Genomic DNA, 24311 nt, shown 5'->3' with positions numbered 1-24311 from the left:
GGCCAGCATTACCCTGGTACCCAAACCAGATAAAGACACCGTAAAAAAGAAAAAAAAGAATTACAGGCAAATATCTCTGATGAGCATAGATGCAAAAAATCCTCAAAATATTAGCAAACCAAATCCAACAATACATTAAAAAAAATCATTCACCGTGATCAAGTGGGATTTACTCCGAGGATGCAAGGATAGTTCAATATTCACAAAGCAATCAATGTGATAAACTGCATCAATAAGAGGATAAAAACCACATGATCATTTCAATAGATGCAGAAAAAGCATTTGACAAAGTACAACATCCATTCATGATAAAGAACCCTCAACGAAGTAGGTTTTGAGGGAACATGCCTCAACATAACAAAGTCCATATATGAAAAACCCACAGTTAACATCATACGCAATGGTGAAAAGCTGGGAGCTTTCCCCCTAAGATCAAGAACAAAACAAAGACGTCCACTCTCATTACTTTTATTCAACCAGGAAGTCCTAGCCACAGCAATAAGAAAAAGGAACAAAGGCTTCCAAATTAATAAGGAAGAAGTAAAAATTTCACTATTTGCAGATGACATCATATTCTATATAGAAAACCATAAAGACTCCACCAAAAGATTACTAGCTACTAGAAATGATAAATGAATTCAGTAAGGTTGCAGGATATAAAACCAATGTACAGAAATCCGTTGCATTTTTTTTTAAAGATTTTATTTATTTATTTGAAAGATAGAGAGCACGAGAGGGAAGAGGGTCAGAGGGAGAAGCAGACCCCCTGCTGAGCAGGGAGCCCGATGTGGGACTCGATCCCAGGACTCCGGGATCATGACCTGAGCCGAAGGCAGTTGCTTAACCAACTGAGCCACCCAGGCGCCCCGTTGCATTTCTATACACTCATAATGAAGCAACAGAAAGAGAAAATAAGAAAGCAATCCCATTTACATTTACACCAAAAATAATAAAATACCTAGGCATAAGTGTAACTCTAGGAGATAAAAGACCTGTACTCTGAAAACTATAAAATTCTGATGAAAGAAACTGACGAAGACATAAACAAATGGAAAGATATTCCATGCTCATGGATAGGAAGAACACATATTGTCAATCTACAGATTCAATGCAATCTCTATCAAAATACCAACAATATTTTTCACAGAACTAGAATAATCCTAAAATTTGTATGAAACCACAAAAGACTCCAAATAGCCAAAACAATCTTGAAAAAGAAAAACAAAGCTGGAGGTAACACAATACCAGATTCTGAAATATACTACAAAGCTGTAGTAATCAAAACACTATGATACTGGCACAAAAACAGACACATAGATCAATGGAACAGGATAGAAAGCCCAGAAACAAACCCATGATTATATGGTCAATTAATCTTTGACAAAGCAGGAAAGAATATGCAATGGGAAAAAGACTGTCTCTTCAACAAATGGCGTTGGAAAAACAGGACAGTTACATACAAAAGAATAAGACTAGACCACTTTGTTACACCATAGACAAAAATAAACTCAAAATGGATTAAAGACCTAAGTGTGAGACCTGAAACCATAAAAATCCTAGAAGAGAGCACAGGCAGTAATCTGACATTGGCCCTAGCAACATTTTTCTAGATCTGTCTCCTGAGGTAAGGGAAACAAAAGCACAAATAAACTACTGGGACTTCATTAAGATAAAAAGCTTTTGCAGAGCAAAGGAAACAATCAATAGAACTAAAAGGCAACCTATGGAATGGGAGAAGATATTTGCACATAACATATCTGATAAAGGGTTAGTATCCAAAATATATAAAAAACTAATGCAACGCAACACCTCAAAAAACAAATAATTCAATTAAAAAATGGGCAGAAGACATGAACAGACATTTCTCCAAAGACATACAGATGGACAACAGACACATGAAAAGATGCTCAACCTCACTCATCATCAGGGAAATGCAAATCAAACCTACAATGAGAGATCACCTCACACCTGTCAGAACGGCTAAAATCAAAAACACAAAAAACAACAGGTGTTGGCAAAGATGTGGAGAATAAGGAACACTCGTGCATTGTTGGTGGGAAAGTAAATTGGCGCAGCCATTGTGGAAAACAGTATGGCAATTCCTCAAAAGTTAAAAATAGAACTACAGTATGATCCAATAATTTCAGTACTGGGTATTTACCCAAAGTATACAAAAATACTAATTCAAAGGGAAACATGCACCCCTATGTTTATAGCAGCATCATTTACAACAGCCAAGATATGGAAGCAGCCCAAGTGTCCATCGATAGATGAACGGATAAAGAAGATGTGGTGTATATATATACAATGGAATATTATTCAGTTATAAAAAGAAAGAAATCTTGTCATTTGCAACAACATGGATGGGCCTAAAGGGTATTAGGCTAAGTGAAATAAGTCAGGGAGAGACAAATACCATATGACTGTACATCTGAAACTAATATAACACTAAGTTAACTATGCTGGAATTAAAATAAAAAACTTAATGATTTTTTTTTAAAGTAGAGGAAGCAGAAAGATGTCAAAAGTTACCCAAAATACCTCCGAAAGAGTGGATAAGTGTTCTATGGACAGTTGTGCAGGTTGTGGCCTGGACAAGGTGTCCAGCTGCAGAAGCAAGCTTACACTCCACTCTCCAGGTTAGGTGTCCATGGGAATGCACAGATGCTATTGGGGATAGGGGCAACCCGGAGAGCAGAGGCTACTTCATATCTGAACTACAATAGATCATACAATTTTACATTTTGGAGAAATGTATCCTTAGGGAAGTGACCCTTTGGGTTTTAGGCTCATTAGGCTTCTCAGGGGCCCTCCAGCAGGTTGGGAACTAGACTGGGTGCTACCTGGTGCTTTCCTGTTAGACTCTTGATCTGGCTCTTGTGGAGGAGAGAAAGGCAAGCCCTTGGACCTCCAACTCTCAGGCTGCACAGTGAAGTGCCCTGTTTAGAGAGCCAAGGACGTTCTAGGTACTCAGAGAAACTCAAGTGTTTTGGTCCATTTAATTAGATTATATGCAAAAACCTGCTCATCTAAATTTTCAAAGGTCCTTAAAATTAGGTCCCATGTGTCTAGAAAACTAGCAAATGCAAGACAAAAAAAAAAATCGAAGGTCAAGATATAGGAAAGGTGGCCTCACAGATCTCAGGGGAGGGTCCTAGCACTGTCCTGGAGGGGCACAAAAGGAGCTCAAGTTATTTCCCTGAAATTAAAGGCTTTGGGAGTGAGTGGGGGCCAGGTCTGGGACATCCGGCAAATGCTGCCTGTGGGAAGGGGCCGACCTTGGGGGGAGTTAGCTGCAGAAAGGCGGAGGGAGACGGCTCCTTGCCCCCACACTCAGGGGGAAGGACGGAGGAAAACGTGGCTTCCCGGGATCATATTCAGGCGGAGATGAGGGGGCTGGAGGGAGCTAACACCAGATGGACTCAATTTTCTATATAAAAATCAGGTGAGATCATCCAGCAAGTGTCAGTGGGGGGAGGGCAAAGCAGAATGGAAAACAGAGAGAAGACGGGCCGTTTTTGAAGTTTTTTTTAGCCTTAAATGTGTTGCATGGGGGTGGCCACGATTAGGTAATTGGTGATTTGTTTTGTTTTTCAGCAGAAGTGATGGCTCTGCAAAGGAGAGAATTCGGGGCATTTGTTCATCGTCAAGGACTTAAGCCCTATGATTTAATTCTGGTTTTCAAAATTGTGGCTGCATGTAGTCAAGATCTCTGAAAGTTATGAACTTTATGCAATTTTTTTTTTGCATCTAGAAAGAGCACATATTTTAAGAAGACAGCTTAATATTTTTTCACAAAGTGAAGCCTCCTATGTGTGCTGCACCAAGAAAGAGAGTAGAACGTGAGTGGTCCCCAGAAGCCTCCGGGGTCGGCTGCTCCCAATGGGAAACAGCACCTTGATTTCTAACAGCATAGATCAGGTATGCCTAAAACCAAATGAACTTTAAAGTCAATGCCTTCCTGTTCTTCAAAACCATTAGGTAAGATCTTAAGTCACTGACTTCTCAAATGTTGTGGGATGACAGAATTTGTTGGGTTCTATAGTCGTCAGAGAGAGAGAGAGAGAGAGAGAGAGAGAGAGAGAGAGAGTGTGTGTGTGTGTGTGTGTGTGTGTGTGTGTGCGCGCACGCGCGCGCGCACAGGGGTGGAAAGACACATTTCTTCCAGAAGCTTGATGCAGGTGAGCTCACAGTCCGTGAGGAGGATGGGTGACAGGTGGGTACACACCGGACCCATCTCCACCACTCAACTGCACGGGAAGGCAGAGGGTGCAGGCAGGTAAAGGTCAGGGGTCAGGAAAAGTTGCAGGGATGGAAGGGTGCCAGTCAATCCAACATATGCTTACTAAGCCTTTTTTTTTTTTTTTTTTCCAGCTCAGACTCTCGTGGAGGAGAATAAAGCCACAACTCAATACAGTAAGATAAGGGGTCACATTAGTGCACAGAGTAATCCAGTCTCCAAATACACAGCATATCATACCAAGTGAATATTCCTGCATTACCTTGCTCGGGGCAGAGGGGGAAGCACCCCGAGGGGTCAGTGGTAGCAACAGGTATCAGCCAGCTCACAAACTCTGGCTTTTCCTACGACCGTATGGGACTTTTCGTGGAAACCTGCCCACGTACTTCACATATCAGCTCCTACAAGCCAAATTGATTCATCTCTGCTGGCCCAGCCCCCAGCATAAGGCCAAGTACACAGTAGGCGCTCAATAAATGTGTGTTACATGAACGAGCCCTCGTGATCTTAGAGCAGGGATCTTCAAATACACGGAAGTCCTGATTCTCTCCAGGCTAATGGGTGGACTTCTGAGGCCAAAGCTTGGGAGGTGGGTCAGTTGCATCTTGCTGGGGGACACTTCATCTCTGAGCTTGGTCTCCTCCTCCCTGACCTGGAGATAGTGCATATCTCACAGGGTTGCAGGACAGCACGGTGGGTCTGGCATGTCCCACCGGAACCTCTCTCCCCTTGCATGTTCAGGGGCCCCCTAGGGCCTGTGCCACGGAAGGGGACTTCGGTTCCAAGCTTCAGGGGTGGGGGCATGTTCTACACTTAGGGTAAAATCTGGCAAAATCAGGCTGAGAATTCTACACCTCCCCGGGCCAAGGTGATGGCAAATAATGTTAGCTTCTGAAGTTTACCAACAGAGTCGCTGAGCCACAAAAGAGAAAATCACGCCCCCAGGGTCAAGGGAAAGACCTTCCGGAAACTCAGCTCTTTCCAATCGAGCCAGTTCATCCAAAACAGGAGCTGTGGGCCGTGCATGTTCACTATCCATATGACAAATGTGTGTAAGTAAAGCTGCATCCCGCCTCTCTACAAGACTGTCATTTACCACCTTGCAACTCAAAGTGGGGTCCCTGGACCAGCAGTGCTGGCATCACTTGGGAGCTGGATAGAAATGCAGAATCGCAGGGTTTGGGACCTGCTGCAGACCCAGGGAATCACAGCTGCATTCTAACCGGATTCCGCAGATGCGTGCGCACACTGCAGACTGAGAAACTCTGCTTTAGAGAGCTATGGAATCACATATATGACCATGGTAGGATCTTAAAGTTCTGCTGTTTCACTGAGGTCCCTACTGCCCCCTATAGACCATAATCACAACAGCAATGGACTGACTTAAAAAATACAAATCAAGCCAGGGACAGACGCTGTAATGCTGTATAAACCTTCCTTTTATGATTAGAGGTACATATAGGACAAGTGGTAGATTCTTGAAATACCAGATGCTAAGTGCATGCTACATTTGTAAACACGGCAAAATCCTACGCTTAAAGGGAAGCACAGTTTCTTCCTGCAAGGGCAGTAAAACATAAGAAATAGGAAGTCAATCTTGACTTTGCCCCAGAAAAAAGGGGGCTCATAGAAAAATACGTTGACAAAAGTACTCTTTAATAGCCCAGCAAACATTCTTTTTTTTTTTTTTAAGTTTTATTTATTTAAGTAATCTCTACACCCAACATGGGGCTCGAACTCACGGCCCTGAGATCAAGAATCACACACCCTTCTGACTGATCCGGCCGGGGTAGGGGTGGGGTGATAAACATTCTTTTCTTAAAATTGAATGTGTCTTCTCTATGGGTTCTCTTAGAATAATTCAGTGATCTACAGTTCCATAGCTATTGCTAAATCCTGAGAATTGGTGTCTTTAATGTATTCGTTCGGCACATTTTATAAAAGGAATTTGATTTTTTTCCCAAGGAGGAATAGAAACAATGGGCAGTTGGAGCATTAGTCCCAGTTGGTGCCTGGAGTCGAGACAGGTGGGAAACACATGCAAGCTTGGGCTGATGAGGTCTAGGGCCAGAATCTCCCGGCCAGAGAGGGGCCACAGACTTCTCTACAACCCTGAGCAGTGCCCAGGAGAGGAATCACGCCACGTGCAATAACGATCCCGAGGAAAAGGTCTCACGTATTTAACAAAGCTTCCTACAACACCTGTGAGGTCATTGCTATCAACCTCAAAGTCTCCTGAGAGAGCTAGTCAGGGTCAAGGTCATAACCGGATGGAATTCCCTGTCTACCCCGCCCCTGGGAAAACCTTGCTTCCTGTGCTCCCAGCTGCTGACCGTCCTGGCAGGATTCCCGGCTTTGGCTGCATAGCGAACTCACACCCGTCCCTGGAAGTCAGCGCCTGCTGGACCACTGCCCCCGTGACCTTGAACACGCGACGCGGACAGCGACACATCACATATCCTTGGCCCCTCAACGCCATCCACTTCCACCGCAACTCGTCTCTGAGCATCGCCCCGATCTTCTTGCTAATCTAGATCCTCATCTGCCCTCTTTGGAACATTTATTCATTAAATGAATATTTACATTTCTCGAGCAGCTCTGACACTCTAGGTGTGAAACCAGGAATCAAAGGGTCAGGGCAACTCATACCCTATTGGTACTAAGTGCCCGTGCTACTTTTCCCCCCACAACATTCTCATTTGCCTTTCATTTGAGGCTTGCCCCCCCCCGCCCCCCATCTCCTCCTTCGGCTGCCCCTAGAAGAAACCCTTACCTTGCTGCAGACTCCATGTTTCAGGGACAGTCTTTGCTGCACATGGAGCAGATGAATGAATTGGGGTTTGGTCACAGGTGCTCTTCTGGCCCTGGGAGCGCCGCACTAAACACGGCAGAATCATCTCTTGCCCTTCTCGAGCTCAGCTGTCCAACACAGTAGCCAGTAGCCACGGGCGGCCATTTTAATTTTAATTAATCAAAATGAAATAAAATGAAAGACTGGGAACGGCGGTGGCCAACTTTTTAAAAATGCTGGATAGCTACAGTTGGCTAGTGGTTGTCAGTATTGGGCAGCACAGATACAGAAGATGTCCATCATCACAGGAAGTTCTGTTGGACAGTGCTGCCTTAGAGTTTTTATTCGTTCTGGTGGCGGAGAGAGATAATGAAAAAAAAATTAAAATAGACATTTTTAACATATCAGGCAGAGTAAAGAGCTATGAGGGAACATAAAAAGGGACAGACAGTAAGGGAATTGGGATGCAGGGGGCTGCTATTGAGACCACTGGCTCTAATAGCCATCTTTTCTTTCTTGACATTCCTCCTTTGGTACCATGACACCATGACCTATTCGTTTTTCTCATACTTCTCTGGCTAAGCGCACGGCGATGGAACAGCCCTTCTGGAGATTCCTACAGTAAGAACCAGAAGAAGGCTCTTTATTAACTGAAGCCCCAGATGTGCTCCGGGATCTCACGGCATCTTAACACCATCCACATGAGCTGCTGTGACAGGGCTGGAGGTACAGGGTGCTTCTTAAGAGCTTTGACATATAAGTAACAGACAGGGAACAAAGCACCGTCTAAAACGCTCGCGGTTCCTGAAGGGTGACTTCTGCCACTTCTCAGGACCACCACAAGGTGGCAGCAGTAGCTTACAAAAGCCGCGGCCACTGCTCACATGCCTCCGCCCCAGCACAAACTGAGCAAGCCCCTTATTACAAGGGAAAGAGAAATCCTCTGGGGGTAAGTGTGAACATGAAAATGGCACCTATGTAATTAACAAAGGCTAATTAGAATAGCAGCATGACCCAGAATTCTAACCACCTGTGTACAGAGCCCAGAATAATGGAGTAATGTAGATAACTCTGATATGCATCGATTCACTAATTATATTTGTTTTCACTGTTGAGATGGTGTCCTTCACCCAATTTCATTTTTGCATAAATGAACACACTTCAGTTTTTTTTCCCCCACTACATTTTAAAATGAAAGGATTTCTCTGGCCTTTTTTTGAACTGATCAATTGCTTTTCCATTAGCTTCATGTAAAACAATTAAGAGAAGAAAATCTATACATTTGTCCCCAGTTGTGATCTTGCACGTTTAAGGCAAACTGCCATGTTCAGCATCTGGGATTCATCATGTCCGCTCTGTTACCTCATCGGTGGGCACATATTTTTCCCAGATGTACAAAATAAAAGGCCTATGAAGTTACAAGGAAAGCAAAAACAGTCTCCATGCTCTCAACTTCCTGCTGCAGCCAGGTACGTGGGGATGGTAAACCGAGGGGAAGAACGCTCTAGGTCTGGTTTGTCCGAATACGTGGCCTTCTGCACAAACGCAGCCGAGTGGCCCGAAGCCACGCCCGTGCATGCATGAGCAATCCAGGATGCCCCTCCGGAAGGGGGTCTGGGTGAGAGCTTTCTTTAGGAAAAAAAAGAGAGAGAGAGACACAAAGCTGGAAATGGAGAGGTCACAGTTAACCGAACATTTTAGGATTATTTAAGATACCGGGATTTGAACTCAGCTCTTTAAGATCTGCCTAGAACCGTAATCTGGAGCTTGTACCAGGTCACATGTTTAATGACATAAAATGCAAGGCAACTGGAAGATATAAATCTTGTTTATATCTTTGCACTTAGAACTGTTCCCATCTTTCATGCACTAATCTTACTTCCGGGAATCTAGTCTAAGGAACTATTGCTAAATACAGAAAGAAATCCTAATATGGAAAAAGATGTTTAATGCACCATTATTTAAATCATGAACAATTTGGGGAAAGAACTTTTAAATTGAGTAATAACAGAAAATAATCAAATTCAAAGATATGTCTACATAATGGGCTATTAAGTTGTCATGAAAACGATGTGTGAAGACCAGACAAAAACATAAAATGCTCACATAATTAAGAGAACAAAGAAAATAGTTTGTACAGTTGTGACAGTATGTTTAAATTTTGCATAGGAAATAGACTATAAAAGAAAAATATGCCCAAATATTAAGAGCAGTTGTTTCAACGGTGATCGCCAAGGTAAATTCTCCTCCTTTTTCCTTTCCAAGAGTTTCCAAATTTTCTTTAAGTGTTATTATCTAATGGGAAATACATACTTATGAAAACATTTATTTTGAATTTAAAATAATTTCACTATTCTTTTATCTCAAAATTTCAAATTGTCTTCTCCTTATCTTTGCCTCCCTGACTTAAAACCAACACCTTGCAGCCCAGTCTCACCCTGGTTGATATTCTGTTTCCTATGAAGCATACTGGACTCTGGTCTTTGCTGGAGATTTTCTCAGACTGCTAGGGCCAGAGTATGAGCTGGTCTAAGTCAAAGGAGGGACAAAGAAGACCTTGGCCGTGTGCCCCAGCCATGGCTTATGCTAGTCAGGCTATGGCTTCCACAGAATGTTTAATTATTGATGTTGATAGACAATATAAGTTCATATATTTTATAGAACAATGGTAACCACTGGTTGAGTAAAAATTGGAGAGGCATATAATTTCCAAAAGAGTAAAGAAAATCTGAGTCAACAATTAGATACTAGTGATAAAAGGAAATACTTGAAGGGGGGGAAAAAAAAACCCATGCCATAACATGCCATAACGTGACAAAACCAAGACCACATTTATCCTTTTCCTAATAAATGCGAATGCCTTAAATCTTTCTAACAAAAGGCAAAGACTTATTTTGGCCCCAAAACAAAATTAAATTTTACTGTTTATAAGAACACATGCCTGAAACAAACTGAGAGGTCAAAAGGAAAGAATGCATACTTGGAAGTTGCCAAGAGAGTAGGTCTTAAATGTTCTCACCATTAAAAAAAAGATAATTATATGAAGCGATGGAAGCAGTAACTAACCTCATCGTGATCATTTCACAATATATACATGTATCAAATCATCACATTGCACATCCTAACCTTACACAGTGTCATATATCAATTATAGCTCTATAAAGCTAGATAAGAGACCACAAAAAAAAAAGACCAGCTAAAACACATGAAACACATATAAACAAAAAGTAGGGATACACAGATTGATATGTGACAAAGTAAAATAGAAACAAAAAGCCATAAACAGGACAAAATAGGTTACCTTCTATGGTTAACATTCCAACCCACAAGGAAGACACAACAATTATAAACATAGGCAGAATACCATAGCACTGAAGAACATTGGCAGTTCAACTCCCAAACGTAAGCAAGACACTGTAGACTACCGCTCTCCATCTTCCATAAGTGAAGGGAAATAAAAATCAGGATACAGAGCACTGGAGGAATACGTCCACAAGACTTGATTTATGGGATACAAAATGGGATATGTCATCCTGTTTTAGATATTAATCAGTATGCTTCCCTCCCCCTCCACCCCTACCCAGGGCTCTCCGGCTTCCACACAGGGAGATGTGAGTCACTCACTGCAGAACCAGATGCAAAGACTGCAAATACTAGATTAAAAAGCTGGCCTAAACGCAAGACAGAGAAATGTTAATGCATGCTAGCCTAGCACTCGGCACCAGGGAAGGTCGAGGGGATGTGAGAGCCAAGGACCACAGGGAAAGGAACAGGAGAACACCCCAACCTCTGCCAGAACGTGGGCCACCTATCCAGAGTGCCAAGATAACTACAGCATCCCTCTTGTCATTGACCCATGAGGACCACCAAATGCCCAAAGAATAACACTTATGCGTGCCTCAAGGCCCTCCTCTTGATTTTTTTCTCATGTAGCCGACTCGGTCCAATAGCCCAAGACATTTGTATACTCCTCCCCTAAAGAGACTGGAGAGCTGTGGGCCCTCAGGTCACCGGAGGGGCTACGGTGACATAAAGGGCAAGCCCTGAACAGGCCACTGGGGCTCTAGTTAGCATGAGTTTGAAATCTCACTCCGAGCTAGGACCTTCTGGAACATGTGTTCCCGTTACAGATAAAGAAAAAAAAACTGTACTGTAAAAATATAACACACATGTCACCTCTACAGTACATTTATAAAATTTAATATAACAGGCTATGAAAAAAATCTTTTGGATGTGTTATTTGACAATAGTACAAGTCTAGAATTTAACAGACAATAAAAGCGATCCAAACACCTAGAAAAGATAAAAAAAAAAGTCCTGAACATTTAGATCAAACAGGGCATTAAAACTGCAATCACGAATTTATTTAGAAAACCAACGGAAGAATTATATCACATAAGGAGAACAAGGTGTGAGGCCAAAGTCATACTCAGGAAGAAAATTTATAGCCTTATATGTGCTGATTATAAAACACAAAAGAAAACATATAAACTACATATTCCACTGAAGAGATTAAGGAGCCCCCAAATAAAGGTTAGTGGGCCTTTGTGTTGCTGCTCTTCTTAGATAATTTTTTTTTTTTTTGGCTGCCTAGGATCTAAAGCTGCTTCCTATATTAGGGAGATCCACCATGGTGTGGAGCTTAGACATCTAGAGCCTGGGCACAGCATCTAGAATTAGCCAATCAGACGTTCCCCCTGGAACTCTGGATCTCACCTGAATGCCTGAAAGAAGCAGGGAAGAGCTTAGCCTTAATTCTGATAACCACAGCTGGCATTCAGCGTCCAGCACATCCCAATGAGCTGCCCCTGGACATGCCGAGGATCTGACCACAGATTCCTTGTTCCTGCTCATTCCCCCACGTGGTACCCTATGCCATGAATCTCTGGGCCACCTGATACCCTTCTCCCTTACATCCTGTTCCAGCTTACATTAAACAGGGCCAGTTCCTTTTGTTAATAACTTCAATCTCCTGAGCAGAACAGAAGGAAACACTATATGAGAAAGAAATTAATGATAGAAAAAAAATCTGTGGCAATAAGTAAACAAGAGCCATTTTAATTAGCACTATGCAAAGCTCAAGAACCATTTTAAAAGACCAATGAAACTGGAAAACCTTTTCATGTGTCTAATCACTGAAAAATGAAGGTCACAAATACTTTTACAAAGGAAAAAATGTACACGAAAGATTCTGAAGTTTAAAAATAACGAGATATGATGTATAACTGTATACCTGATTAAATTAAGAGATAAATTACCAACATTAACTGGAGTGGGAAACTTGAATATACCATCAACCACAGAAGAAATGTCAAAAAATTGTTTAAAAAATTCACTCTCTTCCCAAAGGGCACAGAGTGGATTGGTTTAGGGGCAAGTTCCTTCAGACCTGTGCTATTTAAGCCTCTGGAATGTGGAGAAAGAAGGCAGATGAGCATGTACTGGACTAGACCAGGACAAAGGGGACCCCAACCTTAGTCCCTGCACCCAGCTGCCCTCAGTGTGCAGTTCCCCTGGGGTGGAGCCTGCTGTTGAGTGGGATTCAGCTGTTGTGTGGACAGGCCACCTTGCCATGCTATTCTGATCCAGCTACCCCCATCCTCACACCTTCCAGTTACTTATCTGTGGCTTATCTACAGCCACCTGTAGGCCAGTCAAGCCCATACTAATTAATCCTTGGGATGGCCATCTTCATTCCCTCCCCTCAGTTCACCTTCTGCCCTACCACAGAAAGAATGCTTCTGCTCACACCCTCTAAGGGGTAGTGAGGAAACACGTACAGGGAGGTGCAGTTACCCACGAATCCTCACTGGGATGAAGTCAGGGACAAGGGAGTCCAGAGCTAATGGCAAAGGATTTTTTCCTGGAGAAACGCAGGACACCAAGCGTGAATGCCAGGAAACGGCAAGCGTAAAGCAGAAGCGTCCTGGGCAATCCATGGCTCTTGGTCATCCCAGGTGGGACTTGTTGAGGGCTCAGAAAAGAGGAGCTTCTCTCAGAGGGAGCTTGGAGGAGGAAACTGTTTCTTTCAGGGTTTAACGTGGCTAAGAGTGGGTTGCAGGTCTGCGGAGCCCTGGGGACCTTTGGAGGCAGGGTTCTGCGCAGATGCTGACCTGGTGGGCGCAGCTCTAGCACAAGGAGGCACCGAATGCTCCAGGCCCCGTGCTGGGCCTCAGCTGTGCGAAATGACGCTCGATAACCTACGCAACTGGTAGGAATTACCAAGGGGGCGGGGTCCCGAGCGTGGTGCGTCCCTCTTCCCCGGGGGGCGCCCCCCCCCGGGGGGGCCCCCCCCCCCCCCCCCCCCCCGCCCCGGCAAGGAGCGCGCAGTTCACAGCTCCTTGGAGACCCTTGCTGTTCAAGCAGTTGACAGTGGGCTTCGCGAGCACCATATTTATCAGCAAATTACCCAGTAACTGCTGGTCCTTCTAGAAGGCCACAGTCATGTGGGCAGACTGCACCCAGAGCACCGCGCGGGGTAAAGAAGAAACAGCCTCGCTGCCCTCCTACCGCAGGTCCCCTCTCCGGTCGCATTTCGGTCTCCCTAGGCGTACTTGGGAGCGTCCCTACCTCAAAACGGACACCTACCCAAATTGCGCCTGAGAGAGGCGATGTTGCCCGCGAGCAAAAGCAGGTTTCGCACCAAGTCCCAGAAGCACGAGAGGTGCGCCCTCCCTCCCCAGCCGTGGCCCTGCTACCGCCCCTGGCCCGCAGGAAACCCTGCGTGAGTCTGCCCCCCGGACCCGGGAGCTCCCCAAAGCCCAGCGCTCCCAGGCCCCGCTTCCCGGCCGCTCGGCCCCCAGGTCTCCACGCAACAATGAGGCGTGGGCGGCCCCGGCGGCCTCATTTGCATACCGCCGCGGCTCGGCCAATGGGCTGCGCAGGGGCTTTGGAACGCCGTGTTGCCATCTGCGTGCGCGCGTGTGTGCGAGTGTGACAGCGGCAGTGGCCGTGGCCCTGGCCGTGGGAGGCGGGCCCGGCGGAGCCCAGCCGCGCGGGGACCGGCCCCAGCGCCCGCTCCCCCAGCGTCGCGGCCGCGCGGCCCGGCGAAGCCTGGAGACCACCCCCCACCCCCCCGCCGGGCGCAGTCGCGATGTCGGTGGCGGGGCTGAAGAAGCAGTTCCACAAAGCCAGCCAGGTAGGGAGTCACGGGGGAGGTCGGGATGGGGGTGGCACCAGGGGGCCGCGGTCCCCCGAGGTTTAAGGCCTCTGGCGCCCCGAGGGGCCTCTCTTGGGCAGCGGAGGTGCCGTGAGGGCTGCCTGCTCCTCCGCCGCCGCCCCCCGGCCGCCCCACGCCGCCCCCGGCCCACGCTCTGCCCTGAGCACTGTCAGTCGGAGGGCTTCCGTGGGCCGGCTGCAGAGGCGGCTGGCCGCAGGGGCTCGCGCGCGGGAGAGGGGCGTGCGGAGGCCTGCGCGCTGCGCTCGGCGCCACCCCCCTACCCACGCTGGGCCGGGGACCCCGGGGCCGCCGGGCGCCTACCTGGAGGTTGGGAGCCTTCGGGGGCGCGTCTTGTAGCCTCGCGGCGGGTCCGGAGATCCTGGGCCCCGCGCGCGCCTGGAGGTGGACCCCGCCGGACCGCGCCGCGACCTCGGGCCGGGGCTCCCCATGGCGGTGCCTCGCCTGCGTGCCGTCCCAGCGGCGCCGGCCCGGCTCCTGCTCCTGGAGAGCAGCGGTCTGGCGCGGAGACGCCGGCAGACACGTAAACAAACAGCGTTAGACGCACCTTCACGCGCAGAGCGCGGCAGACAGCCCGGTGGGGGCGTCCGGGAAAGCTTCCCGGAGGAGGAGACGCGTCGTTTGGGAATTAAGTAGGAGCAGGAATTGTGGTGGGGGGTGGGGGGGGGGGGGAGGGGGGAAGGGCGTTCTGAGCGGAGGAAAACAGGGAAACAGGAAAACAGGCAGGGAGGCGTGAAATTTTTGTGTGTACTTGAGTGTGTGTGTTGACGACAAGCAAATTTGTATTCCAAGATTGCAGTCTCTTCTGGCCATGGCAGAGCTCACATTGTAGAACCTATCCCAGACCTGCAGCCCTGGTTTTGTTGCTCTGTCTCTCCCTACCTGCCCCCCCCCCCATTTGGCTCGCACCAAGGTGGACAGATTTCATTGAGAATCCACATTTATGAGATCTTAAGCCTGCTTCTGCCACAAATTGGAAAGCAGCTGAAATTAGAGGATTCTCTTCTAGTCTCAGTCTCAGGCTGAGGACACTGCCGTCCGCTCACTCACGCCCCTTCCATGAAGAAACGGGGTGATGCCCAGATTCTGGTTGGGGACACTGGGTGGACAGTGGTGCTCTGCAGGGTGATAAGGAGTCCTGGAGGAGGGGCCGCCTGGGTGCACTCATCGCTGGCCCTGCGCCCTTTCAAGGATTTGGGGCCATTCAGATGTCACTGGCCTCGGGGCAGGTGCATGCCCTGATCTGGGTCTCAGGGGGTGAGGCCAAGACTGGAACTACAGACTTTAGGATTTAAGCCCTAAATGGACATTAAAAAATGTAAGCGCTTAAATATAGACTCTCGGGAGCAGCCACATTTAGGGACAATGTTTAGCCCAGTCCTTGATAAGCAGGGGCCACTCAATAAATATTTATTGAATAAAGGAAACTTTTGGGGGTGGAGGAGCACAGGAAGGAAAGAACTGGTAGAATGCAGGAGAGAGAAGAGAGAATGTCATGGAAACGGGGTGGGGGACCTTTAAAGGTAGGAGCCTCGGGCAAGTGCTGCTGTGAGCTCAGAACTAGAGCGCCCCTCGCTTGGGCAGCCAGGGGTGTGGAGTAATCTCTGGCTGTGCTTGTCGCACTGGCTTCCCTAGTACTGGCCAGGAACTGACCTTTTTTTTTTTTGAAGATTTTCATTTATTTGGTATGAACTTCCTAGGAGCACGTCTCAGAGATGACAGAGACATAAGCTCAAGGGTGATTCAAGTTGGCTTCTGAGCACTAGCCAGCGTGAATGGTTGAGGTCTTAGGAGGTTATTGGTGTTGGAGAAGGGTCATGCTAGTGATGGGGTTGTTGAGATTAACCACCTGTAAATCAGTCCCTTAAGAACAAAATGAGAGTGGGTCTCATTTAGATCTTTGTTGCATGAGCTGAGGTCTTTTGTGCATCTGTTGGAAAAGAAAGGAATCATAGATTCTGTCTGCACTTTACAAACCACATTTTGTAGTCAAAGTGCCCAGTAGATAAGTTTTTATCTGTTCTAGATAGAAGTCTCTCTAAGAAATCTTGCAATGGGGCAGATTTGGTGGAGAAATTAGACTGGGTTTAATATAAGAGGGAGCGTGAGAGTAAAAAAAAAAGGCCAGCTGTTCTTCTCAGACGACATTTTAACAGCAGGTTTTAATTCACATGGAACCTTTCCAGGGCAGGGGAAAGGGAGACCCAGATGATGTCAGGGGCTTGACAATTCCCAGGGACCCAGGCCTGGCTGTGCCACTGACCAGCTCTGTGCCCTTGGGAACGTGACTTAACCCATCTAAACCTTAGTTTTGTCTGTACCTTGGATTAGAGGATTTGGAAGCTATGTCTCTCTTCTAAAATTGCACAACTGTGAATATTCCAAAAGCCGTGGAATTCACCTTTATGGGTGAATTGTATGGTCTGTGGATTATATCTCAATATATACCTCCCAGTTCTGAAATTCTTAATTCACTTAAAGTATTTCAGAGAAAGATGATAAGGTAGGAAGGATCTTTTACAAATAAGGGAACTAGAACCATGGTGACTGCAAATGATTTTTCTCAACAATAGACAAGGTAAAATAACTTATAACCTCCTGATAACTGGTCCTTCTTTCTTGGTACCTCACTTATCTCCGAGGGAGGAAAAAAAAATCCCCTTATTTTACAGAAAATGAAAAACTGTAAACCCCAGGGATTATTCCTCATTTTGGCAGCCGGTGGAGACCGATAGAGAAGAGGGAGAAATAAAGTTAAGGAGAGAGAGCACAAGTGGAGTTGATCACGAAGTTTAGTTAATTCTCTTCTTCAGCATTTGGGACTTAGAAACCTCAGTGTCCCTAGTTCATAATTCCTTTTTTTTTTTTTTTCTCTTGAAAGGATTTTTAAATGTACCCTCCTACTGGTAGGGATATAGCTTGAATTATTAGAGATAAATACAAAGAGCTTAAAGATGGCCTTGTGGTTTCTTATCAAACATGGTACCCGATTAATAAAAATGCAGCTTAGAGTACTTTCATTAGGGTTAGCGCTCATTGATTTGTATTAATTATGCTTCATAAGGCATAATTCATGGGGGTTTTCTTGACATGGTGGTTATTATTGAAACAGGACGCTCAGGCCACACCTGTACTTACTCTGACCTGAACGCTGCGCGAAGAGCCATATTCTTTCTCTCGACTTCCAGAAGACGTGTTCCCCATCCCAGGGAAGTCTAGGGAGCAGTTTATCTTTCCTCTTTTTCTTCTTTTGTCTCCAGACTAACCACATAATGATGACCCTAGATGGTGGTGACACTTGTAGGTTTCATGTTAAAACAGTTTTTTTTTTTTGGGGGGGGTAACTCCCCTACCCCTTTGTCTTCTAATGTATTAACCAGAAAAAATGATGAGCAGTCATAAGGGGCCTAGACATTTTTCGTGTGACAACCAGCTGCCCATACTGACCATTTATGGATAAACACTTCGGAGAAGGATAGTCTTTGTAAATTATGAGAATCTCTAGGGAGGCAATGAACGTCTCTTGTTTCACTGTCTCATTAGAGAGAAAGATAAAAATGCACTCTGCAGAATCCATGGTGATTAATTTTTTTTCTCTGAGATGCATCAGAAAATACATGATGCTAAAACATTCTTGTTCCTTTCCACGTAGATGGCTTGATAAATTCATCTTTAAATCTTTGCTTTTTTTTTTTTAATTTTAAGTCAGGGCGCTAGAATAGATGTCCGAGCCAAATTGATTTTGATTTTTACACAATATAATCCAAACATTTCTTACCCCTGGTGACTTTTTTTCGCTAAAGTAAATGTAATTTAGGGTATCATTTGCTTGGAATTTGATTTTAAAAAAGGTATTTAAAAGCAGGGATATTGGTTTTTGGCTATTTTTTTCAGATTAATTTTTCAGCTTTATTAACAATTGAATGTAAGTTATGTTACCCAAAGTTAAGTGTGTGTGGAATCATGTGTATTTGGGGGAGCTGTTATGGCATGCTTTACCCAGGTAACAAAACGGCTCGTGAAGGGAACTGATAACGCTGCTACTGTATTTGGCTAAATAATAGGAGAATGTACTTTGGAGGTTCTACACCAGCAAAACGTGGATGGTTGGATTTTGCATTTCAGTAGAAACCTGGGAAGGTGTTGAGTGGGGGCAAGGGTCTGGGGGAAGGCTCGGGACGGGATCAGGGAGGTGCTCTTGCCATTCTAACTGTTGAGTTCTGTGAAATGCCTTCCCAGGGAGCTCTTGCCTTGCAGTTCCCAGGGTCACGTCCACTTGTTGTCAGCACACCACCCCAGCAGTGATCTTCCAGCTTTCTTCCTCATCCACGGGATGGATGGTGGTGACGTCCCCCCCCCCCCCCCCCCCCCCGGCCCCTCCCCCCCCCCCCCTTTTTTTTCTCCCCCCCCCCCCCCCCCCCGGGGGGCGGCCCCGGTGGGGCCCCCGGCCCCCCGTTTGCCGGGCCCCCCCCCCCCCCCCCCCCCCGCAAGTTGCCACATCTTGGGATCACTTCCCCACCTGACTCTCAGCAGCCTGTGACTCCGAGGACCATACTGCACTCGCAGATCCTGCACTGGCTCGCTTTTCCTCTTCCCAGCCTCCTTTATTGCTTCCTGACCTCCCACCCTCACCCCCCAGACATCCTGGAGTGCCCCAGGGCTCTGGCTTGGGCACCTCCCCTTTGCCTCAGCCTCCACCCTGCCAAGGTATCTTCTCCAGCGTCACGGAATATATAGACAATCCACACATTGATTCCATTGATTCCTTTGTAAATGGTATTTCTAGTCCAGATGCTCCTTCTGAATACAGACTCCTGACAAACTCATAGGTCACCTCTCCCCGTGGATATTTAAAAGGCTCCCAAACTTAAGATATACAAACTTGAACTCTGGATTTTCTCTGCCCCAACTTGTTCTGCTGGTGGTCTCTAGCTCAGTAAACCACACCGCCGTGTGCTCAGCGGCTCAAGTAAAACAAAACGAAAACCGGGATTCCTCTTTGATTTTTTTTTTTTCTTTCCCTCATTGGAAAGGAAGTTCATCCGAAAGCCTTTCCTCTTGGTTCTGTTTTCAAAACAAACTGCTAATGTGTTCATCTTTCTCTTATCTCTGCTGCCCCTCTCCTTCTGGCCCTGACCCTGGCCTCCTGCCCATGCGGCTGCAGGGGTCTCCCGCCCCGTTCCCAGACCTTTATTCCTATGGGCTACAATCCATTTACTCACTGCGGTCACGATGCTCTTTTTTAAAATGTGTCTCGGACGTGTATCCTCCTTCTGCTTACCAGTCTTTAATTCTTCAGTGGCTTCTAGCGGCATTTAGAATAAAACCCAGACTTCCTCCTCCTCTGGCCTGTGAAACCGCTTCTCACTTGCCACCCCTTCCCCGCTGGTGATCAGACACACTGACCTGTCTGTTCCGTTGATGTGCTAAGGTCTTCTTATCTCGGGGCTTTTGTGGTCGCTGTTCTCTCAAGCTGCCCTGCCTTGTCTCTTGATCTTTGCAAGGTGTCTCCTCATCATTTGGATCACAGCACAGAATTCAGGGTGCTCATCAGAGAAGCCTTCCCTCACCACCCAGTTCAAATAGACTGCCCTCGCTATCACATTACCCAGGCGTTTTTGAAAACCATACCACAAATATTTTAATATTTTGACAAGTGTATTCAGTGTCCTTGGTTTCCTTTATAATCCCGTGTATTTTTATTTTATTTTATTGTTTTAAAGATTTTATTTATTTGACAGAGAGAGACAGCGAGAGAGGGAACACAAGCAGGGGGAGTGGGAGAGGGAGAAGCAGGCTTCCCGCGGAGCAGGGAGCCCAATGTGGGGCTCGATCCCAGGACCCCGGGATCATGACCTGAGCCGAAGGCAGACGCTCAACGACTGAGCCACCCAGGTGCCCAATCCCGTGTATTTTTAAATTAAGCTTTGTTTTGAGATAGTTACAGATTCACGAGCAATTGGGAGAAAAAATACAGATTCCCGTACCCTTTACATGGCTTGTTTCCTCCGGCGGTAACATTTTGCAAAACTAGAGTTCACAATCACAAGCAAGCTATGTAAACTGATACAATTAGGCGACAGAACAGATCCATCACCACTTACCTATTGAAGGACATGGGAATTGTTTCCAGGTTGGGGCTCTTATGAGTATAGCTGTTGTACATACTTATGTACAGGTTTTTATGTGAACTTAAGTTTGCATTTTTCTAGGATAAATGCCCAGGACTGCGATTGTTGGATCTTATGGTAGTTAACGTGTTTAGTATTTTAAGAAACTGTCTTCGTTTTCCAGAGTGGCTGTACCATAGTACATTCCTGCTAGTAATGTGTGAAGGTTCCAATCTTTCCACATCATCCTCAGCATTTACTGTTACTATTTTATTTTTAATTTCATTGTAGTTTTTATTTGTATTTCTCTAATTGTAACAACTTTTCATGTGCTTAGCTTATTGCCTTTCTGTATCTCCTCTCAGCTGAAATGCCTTTTCTTGTCTTTAGCCCATTTTTAATAGGATTTTTAAAATTGTTGTGAGTTCTTTATATATTTTGGATGCTAGTCCTTTGTTGGACGTGTGGTGTGCAAGTGTTTTCTTCCAGTCTGTGGTTTCTTTTTATTCTCTTAACCTGGTCTTTCATAGAGCAAAAGTTTTTAATTTTGATGAAATCCTGTTTGAGAATTTCTTCCTTTATGGATCATGCTTATTAGGATCTAAGAACTCTGCCTAGCCCTGGGTCCTGAGGATTTTTTCTTCAGCTTTTTTTCTAAAAAGTTTTATATTTTACATTTAAGTCTGTAATACGTTTTGAGTTAATATTTATTTTATTTTATTTTAAAATTTTATTTATTTCACAGAGACGCAGTGAGAGAGGGAACACAAGCAGGGGGAGTGGGAGAGGGAGAAGCAGGCTCCCCGTGGAGCGGGGAGCCCGATGCGGGGCTCGATCCCAGGACCCTGGGATCATGACCTGAGCCGAAGGCAGACGCTAAACGACTGAGCCACCTGGGCGCCCCTTGAGTTAATTTTTAAAATAAGGCATGAGACTCGGGCCAGAGATAATTTTTTTTTGCCCGTAGATATCCACTTCACACTTGTTGAAAATCCACTGAATTGCTTTTGTACCTTTGTCAAAATCAGCTGGGCATATTCGTGTCTTCTCTGTTTTCTCCTGTTCATCTGTGTGTATTTGTCCATTCCTTTGTCAACATAATCCAGTCTCAGTCACTGTAGCTACATGGTAAGTCTTGAAATCAGATTGATTCTTTCCACGCTAGTCATCTTTTTCAAAATTGTTTTAAGCTATTCTAGTGTCTTTGTCTCAGTTTTAGAATCATCTTTCCTGTGTCTACAAAAAAACCTTTCTGAAATTTTAAAAGCAATTGCATTACACCTGTGTATCAGGTTGGGGAGCACTGACATTTTCCCTGTGCTGAGTCTTCTAGTCAGTGGACACGGTGTGTCCCTCCATGTAATTTGCGCTTGGATTTCTTTCATTGGCATTTTATAGTTTTCAGAGCACAAGTCCTGTACATGTTTTGGTAAATTTGCACCTAAGTATTTCATGCTCTCTTAAAGCAGTTGTAAAAGGTATTATATTTTTAATATCCATATCTTCACTGTTAGCGTGTAAAAATATTGATTTTTGTATGTTTAATTGTTCTAGGAGGGTTTTTTTTTTTAATTAAGATTCCCTGGGATTTTCTATGTAAACAGTCTTGTCGTCTGAAAATAGGACAGTTGTATTTCTTCCTTTCCAATCTGTATACATTTAATTTCTTTTTCTTGCTTTATTACACTAGCTGGAACCTTCAGCATTATTTGATAAACGTGGTGAGAGTGTAATCCTTGCCTTGTTCCCCATCCTAGGGGAAACCATTCAGTCTTTTACTATTAACTGCAATGTTAGTTGTAGGATTTTTGTAGATGTTATTTATCACATTGGGGAAGTTCCCCTCTATTTCTACTTTTCTGAGTAGTTTTTTTTTATCATGAGTGGGTGTTGAATTTTGTCAAGTGCTTTTTCTACGTCAGTTGATATGATCCCATAGGTTTTCATTAGTGTATTAATATGATGGACTATATCAATTGATTTTTGAGAATTGAACTAACTCTGCATCCTTGGAATAAAATGCACCTGGTCATTGTGTATATTTATTTTTAAATACATAGAATAAATTTATAGGAATAGGATTTATTTGCTAATATTTTGTCATGGATTTTTTTTTGTGTCTGTGTTCATGAGGGATATTGGTATTTTTTGGTACTGTCTATAGGATTTTGTTTGTTTGTCTTTTTATTAAGTACGCTCTGTGTCCAACATTGGGCTTGAACTCATGACCCTGAGATCAAGAGTTGCACACTCTAGTAACTGAGCCAGCCAAGCAACCTTGTCTGTGTAGTTTTGGTGTCAGGTAATACTGCCTTAATAAAATGAATTGGGAAGTGTTCTCTCTTATTCTGTTTTCTGGAGGAGACTGTGTAGAATTGGTGTTAATTGTTTTTTAGACATTTAGTAGAATTTTTTAGCGAAACCATCTGGGATTAGAAGTTTCTCATTTGGGGGGCACCTGGCTGGCTGAGTCGGGAGAGCACGTGACTCTTGATCTCGGGGTTGTGAGTTCGAGTCCCATGTTGGGTGTAGAGTTACTTAAAATCATTAAAAAAAGTTTCTCATTCGGGAATTTTATTAGTTTGTGTCTTTAAAGGAATTGGTCCGTTTCATTGAGTTTATCAATTTTATGTGTGGAGAGTTAGGGTCCATAGTAATGTCCCCCCTTTCATTCCTGATATTGGTAATTAGTGTCTTCTCCCTTTTCCTTTGTCAATCTTATTAGAGGTTTGTCAGTTTTATTGATCTTTTCAAAGAACCAGGTCTTTGTTTCATTTTCTCTGTTGTTTTTTGCTATTTTCAATTTCATTGATTTTTGCTCTTTATTTCCTTCCTCTGCTTGCTTTGGTTTATTTCTAAATTTGTTTTATTTTTCTGTGTTCTTGAGGGAAATCAGATCATTGATTTTGAGATTTCTCCTCTTTTCTGATATATGCACTGGTGCTATATGTTTCCCTCTTAGCACTGTGTTAGTTGTGTCTCATTGATTTTGGTATGTTGTATTTTAATTTTCATTCAGTTCAGTGTACTTTTTGATTTCCCTTGAGATTTTTCCCTTCGATCCATTGATTATTTAGAATTGTGCATTTTAGTCTCCAAGTGCTTGGCATTTTTCCTGTTATGCTCCTGTTATTGATTTCTAGTTTGATTCCATTGTCATTAGAGAACACACCCTGCGTGATTTCAATTTAAAAAAAAAAATGGTTGAGGTTTATTTTCTGGCTCAGGATATGGCCAGAACATATGGTATATGTTCTGTGGGTACTTGAAAATAATGTGTATCTGCTGTTGTTGGGTGGAGTGTTCTATAAGTATTGATTAGGTTAACAGTGTCGGATTCTTCTACATCCTTATTGATTTTTCTGTCAAGTACTATTAATTGTTGGGAGAAGACTTCATATAGAACTGTAGATTTGTCTCTTTCCTCTTTCACTGCTATCAGTTTTTGCTTTGTATGATTTGCAGCTCCACTATTTGGTGCATACACATTTAGGGTTGCTGTGTCTACTTGGTGGATTTACCCTTTTAAATCCATTGTCGTTATAGAATGTCCCTCTCTGTCTCTGGTAATATTCATTGCCCTGAAGTCTCCTCTATCTGATATTAATATAGCCAATTCTGCTTTCTTTTGATTAATGTTTGTATGATATAAATTTTTTATTCATTTACTTTTAACCTGCCTATATTGCAATATTTGAAGGCAATTTCTTATAGACATCATATAGTTAAGCCATGCTTTTTAATCCAGTCTTCCAGTCTTTGAATTGGTGTATTTAGACCACTTACATTTAATGTAATTATTTATATGTTAGGGCTAAAGGATACCATTTAATTATTTTTTGGGGGGGAGTTTTTTTGTTTTGTTTTGTTTTATTTCTTATCTTCCGTGCTTTCCTGTGTGTTACTTGATTTTTAAAATTTCATTTTGATTTATATACAGTTGACCCTCGAATAATGCTGGGGTTAGGGATGTCCCCACAGTTGAAAACCCAC

General features: G+C 44.4%; 1 protein-coding gene and 1 long non-coding RNA gene across 9 annotated transcripts in view; one reads left to right on the top strand and one right to left on the bottom strand.

Annotated features, from left to right (window-relative positions):
* The window catches only part of LOC141370796 (uncharacterized), a 64614-nt gene extending 49941 nt beyond the window's left edge, over positions 1–14673 (bottom strand). Inside the window, exon 1 of the long non-coding RNA XR_012375146.1 lies at positions 14512–14673. This is a non-coding gene — a long non-coding RNA (uncharacterized lncRNA). The remainder of the gene's footprint in view (positions 1–14511) is intronic.
* The window catches only part of SH3GL3 (SH3 domain containing GRB2 like 3, endophilin A3), a 152541-nt gene continuing 142194 nt past the window's right edge, over positions 13965–24311 (top strand). For 6 of the 8 annotated variants that reach the window (XR_012375141.1, XR_012375140.1, XR_012375139.1 and 3 more), the window contains exon 1: positions 13966–14169. Coding sequence is in view for 3 of the 8 variants with exons in the window: in XM_073882188.1 (XP_073738289.1) it covers positions 14125–14169 (45 nt within the window). In the remaining 5 variants the exon portion in view is untranslated. Of the gene's footprint in view, positions 14170–24311 lie in introns of all 8 variants that reach the window. The other 2 variants (XM_073882185.1, XM_073882186.1) reach the window with 2 other exon arrangements.

Source organism: Callorhinus ursinus, unplaced genomic scaffold (assembly GCF_003265705.2).
Source record: "Callorhinus ursinus isolate GAN/ISIS: 27379988/994484 unplaced genomic scaffold, GSC_fseal_2.0 scaffold45, whole genome shotgun sequence".
NCBI lineage: Eukaryota > Metazoa > Chordata > Mammalia > Carnivora > Otariidae > Callorhinus > Callorhinus ursinus.
The sequence above is the reverse complement of the archived record's forward strand: the minus strand, read 5'-3'. Positions and strand labels throughout refer to the sequence as shown.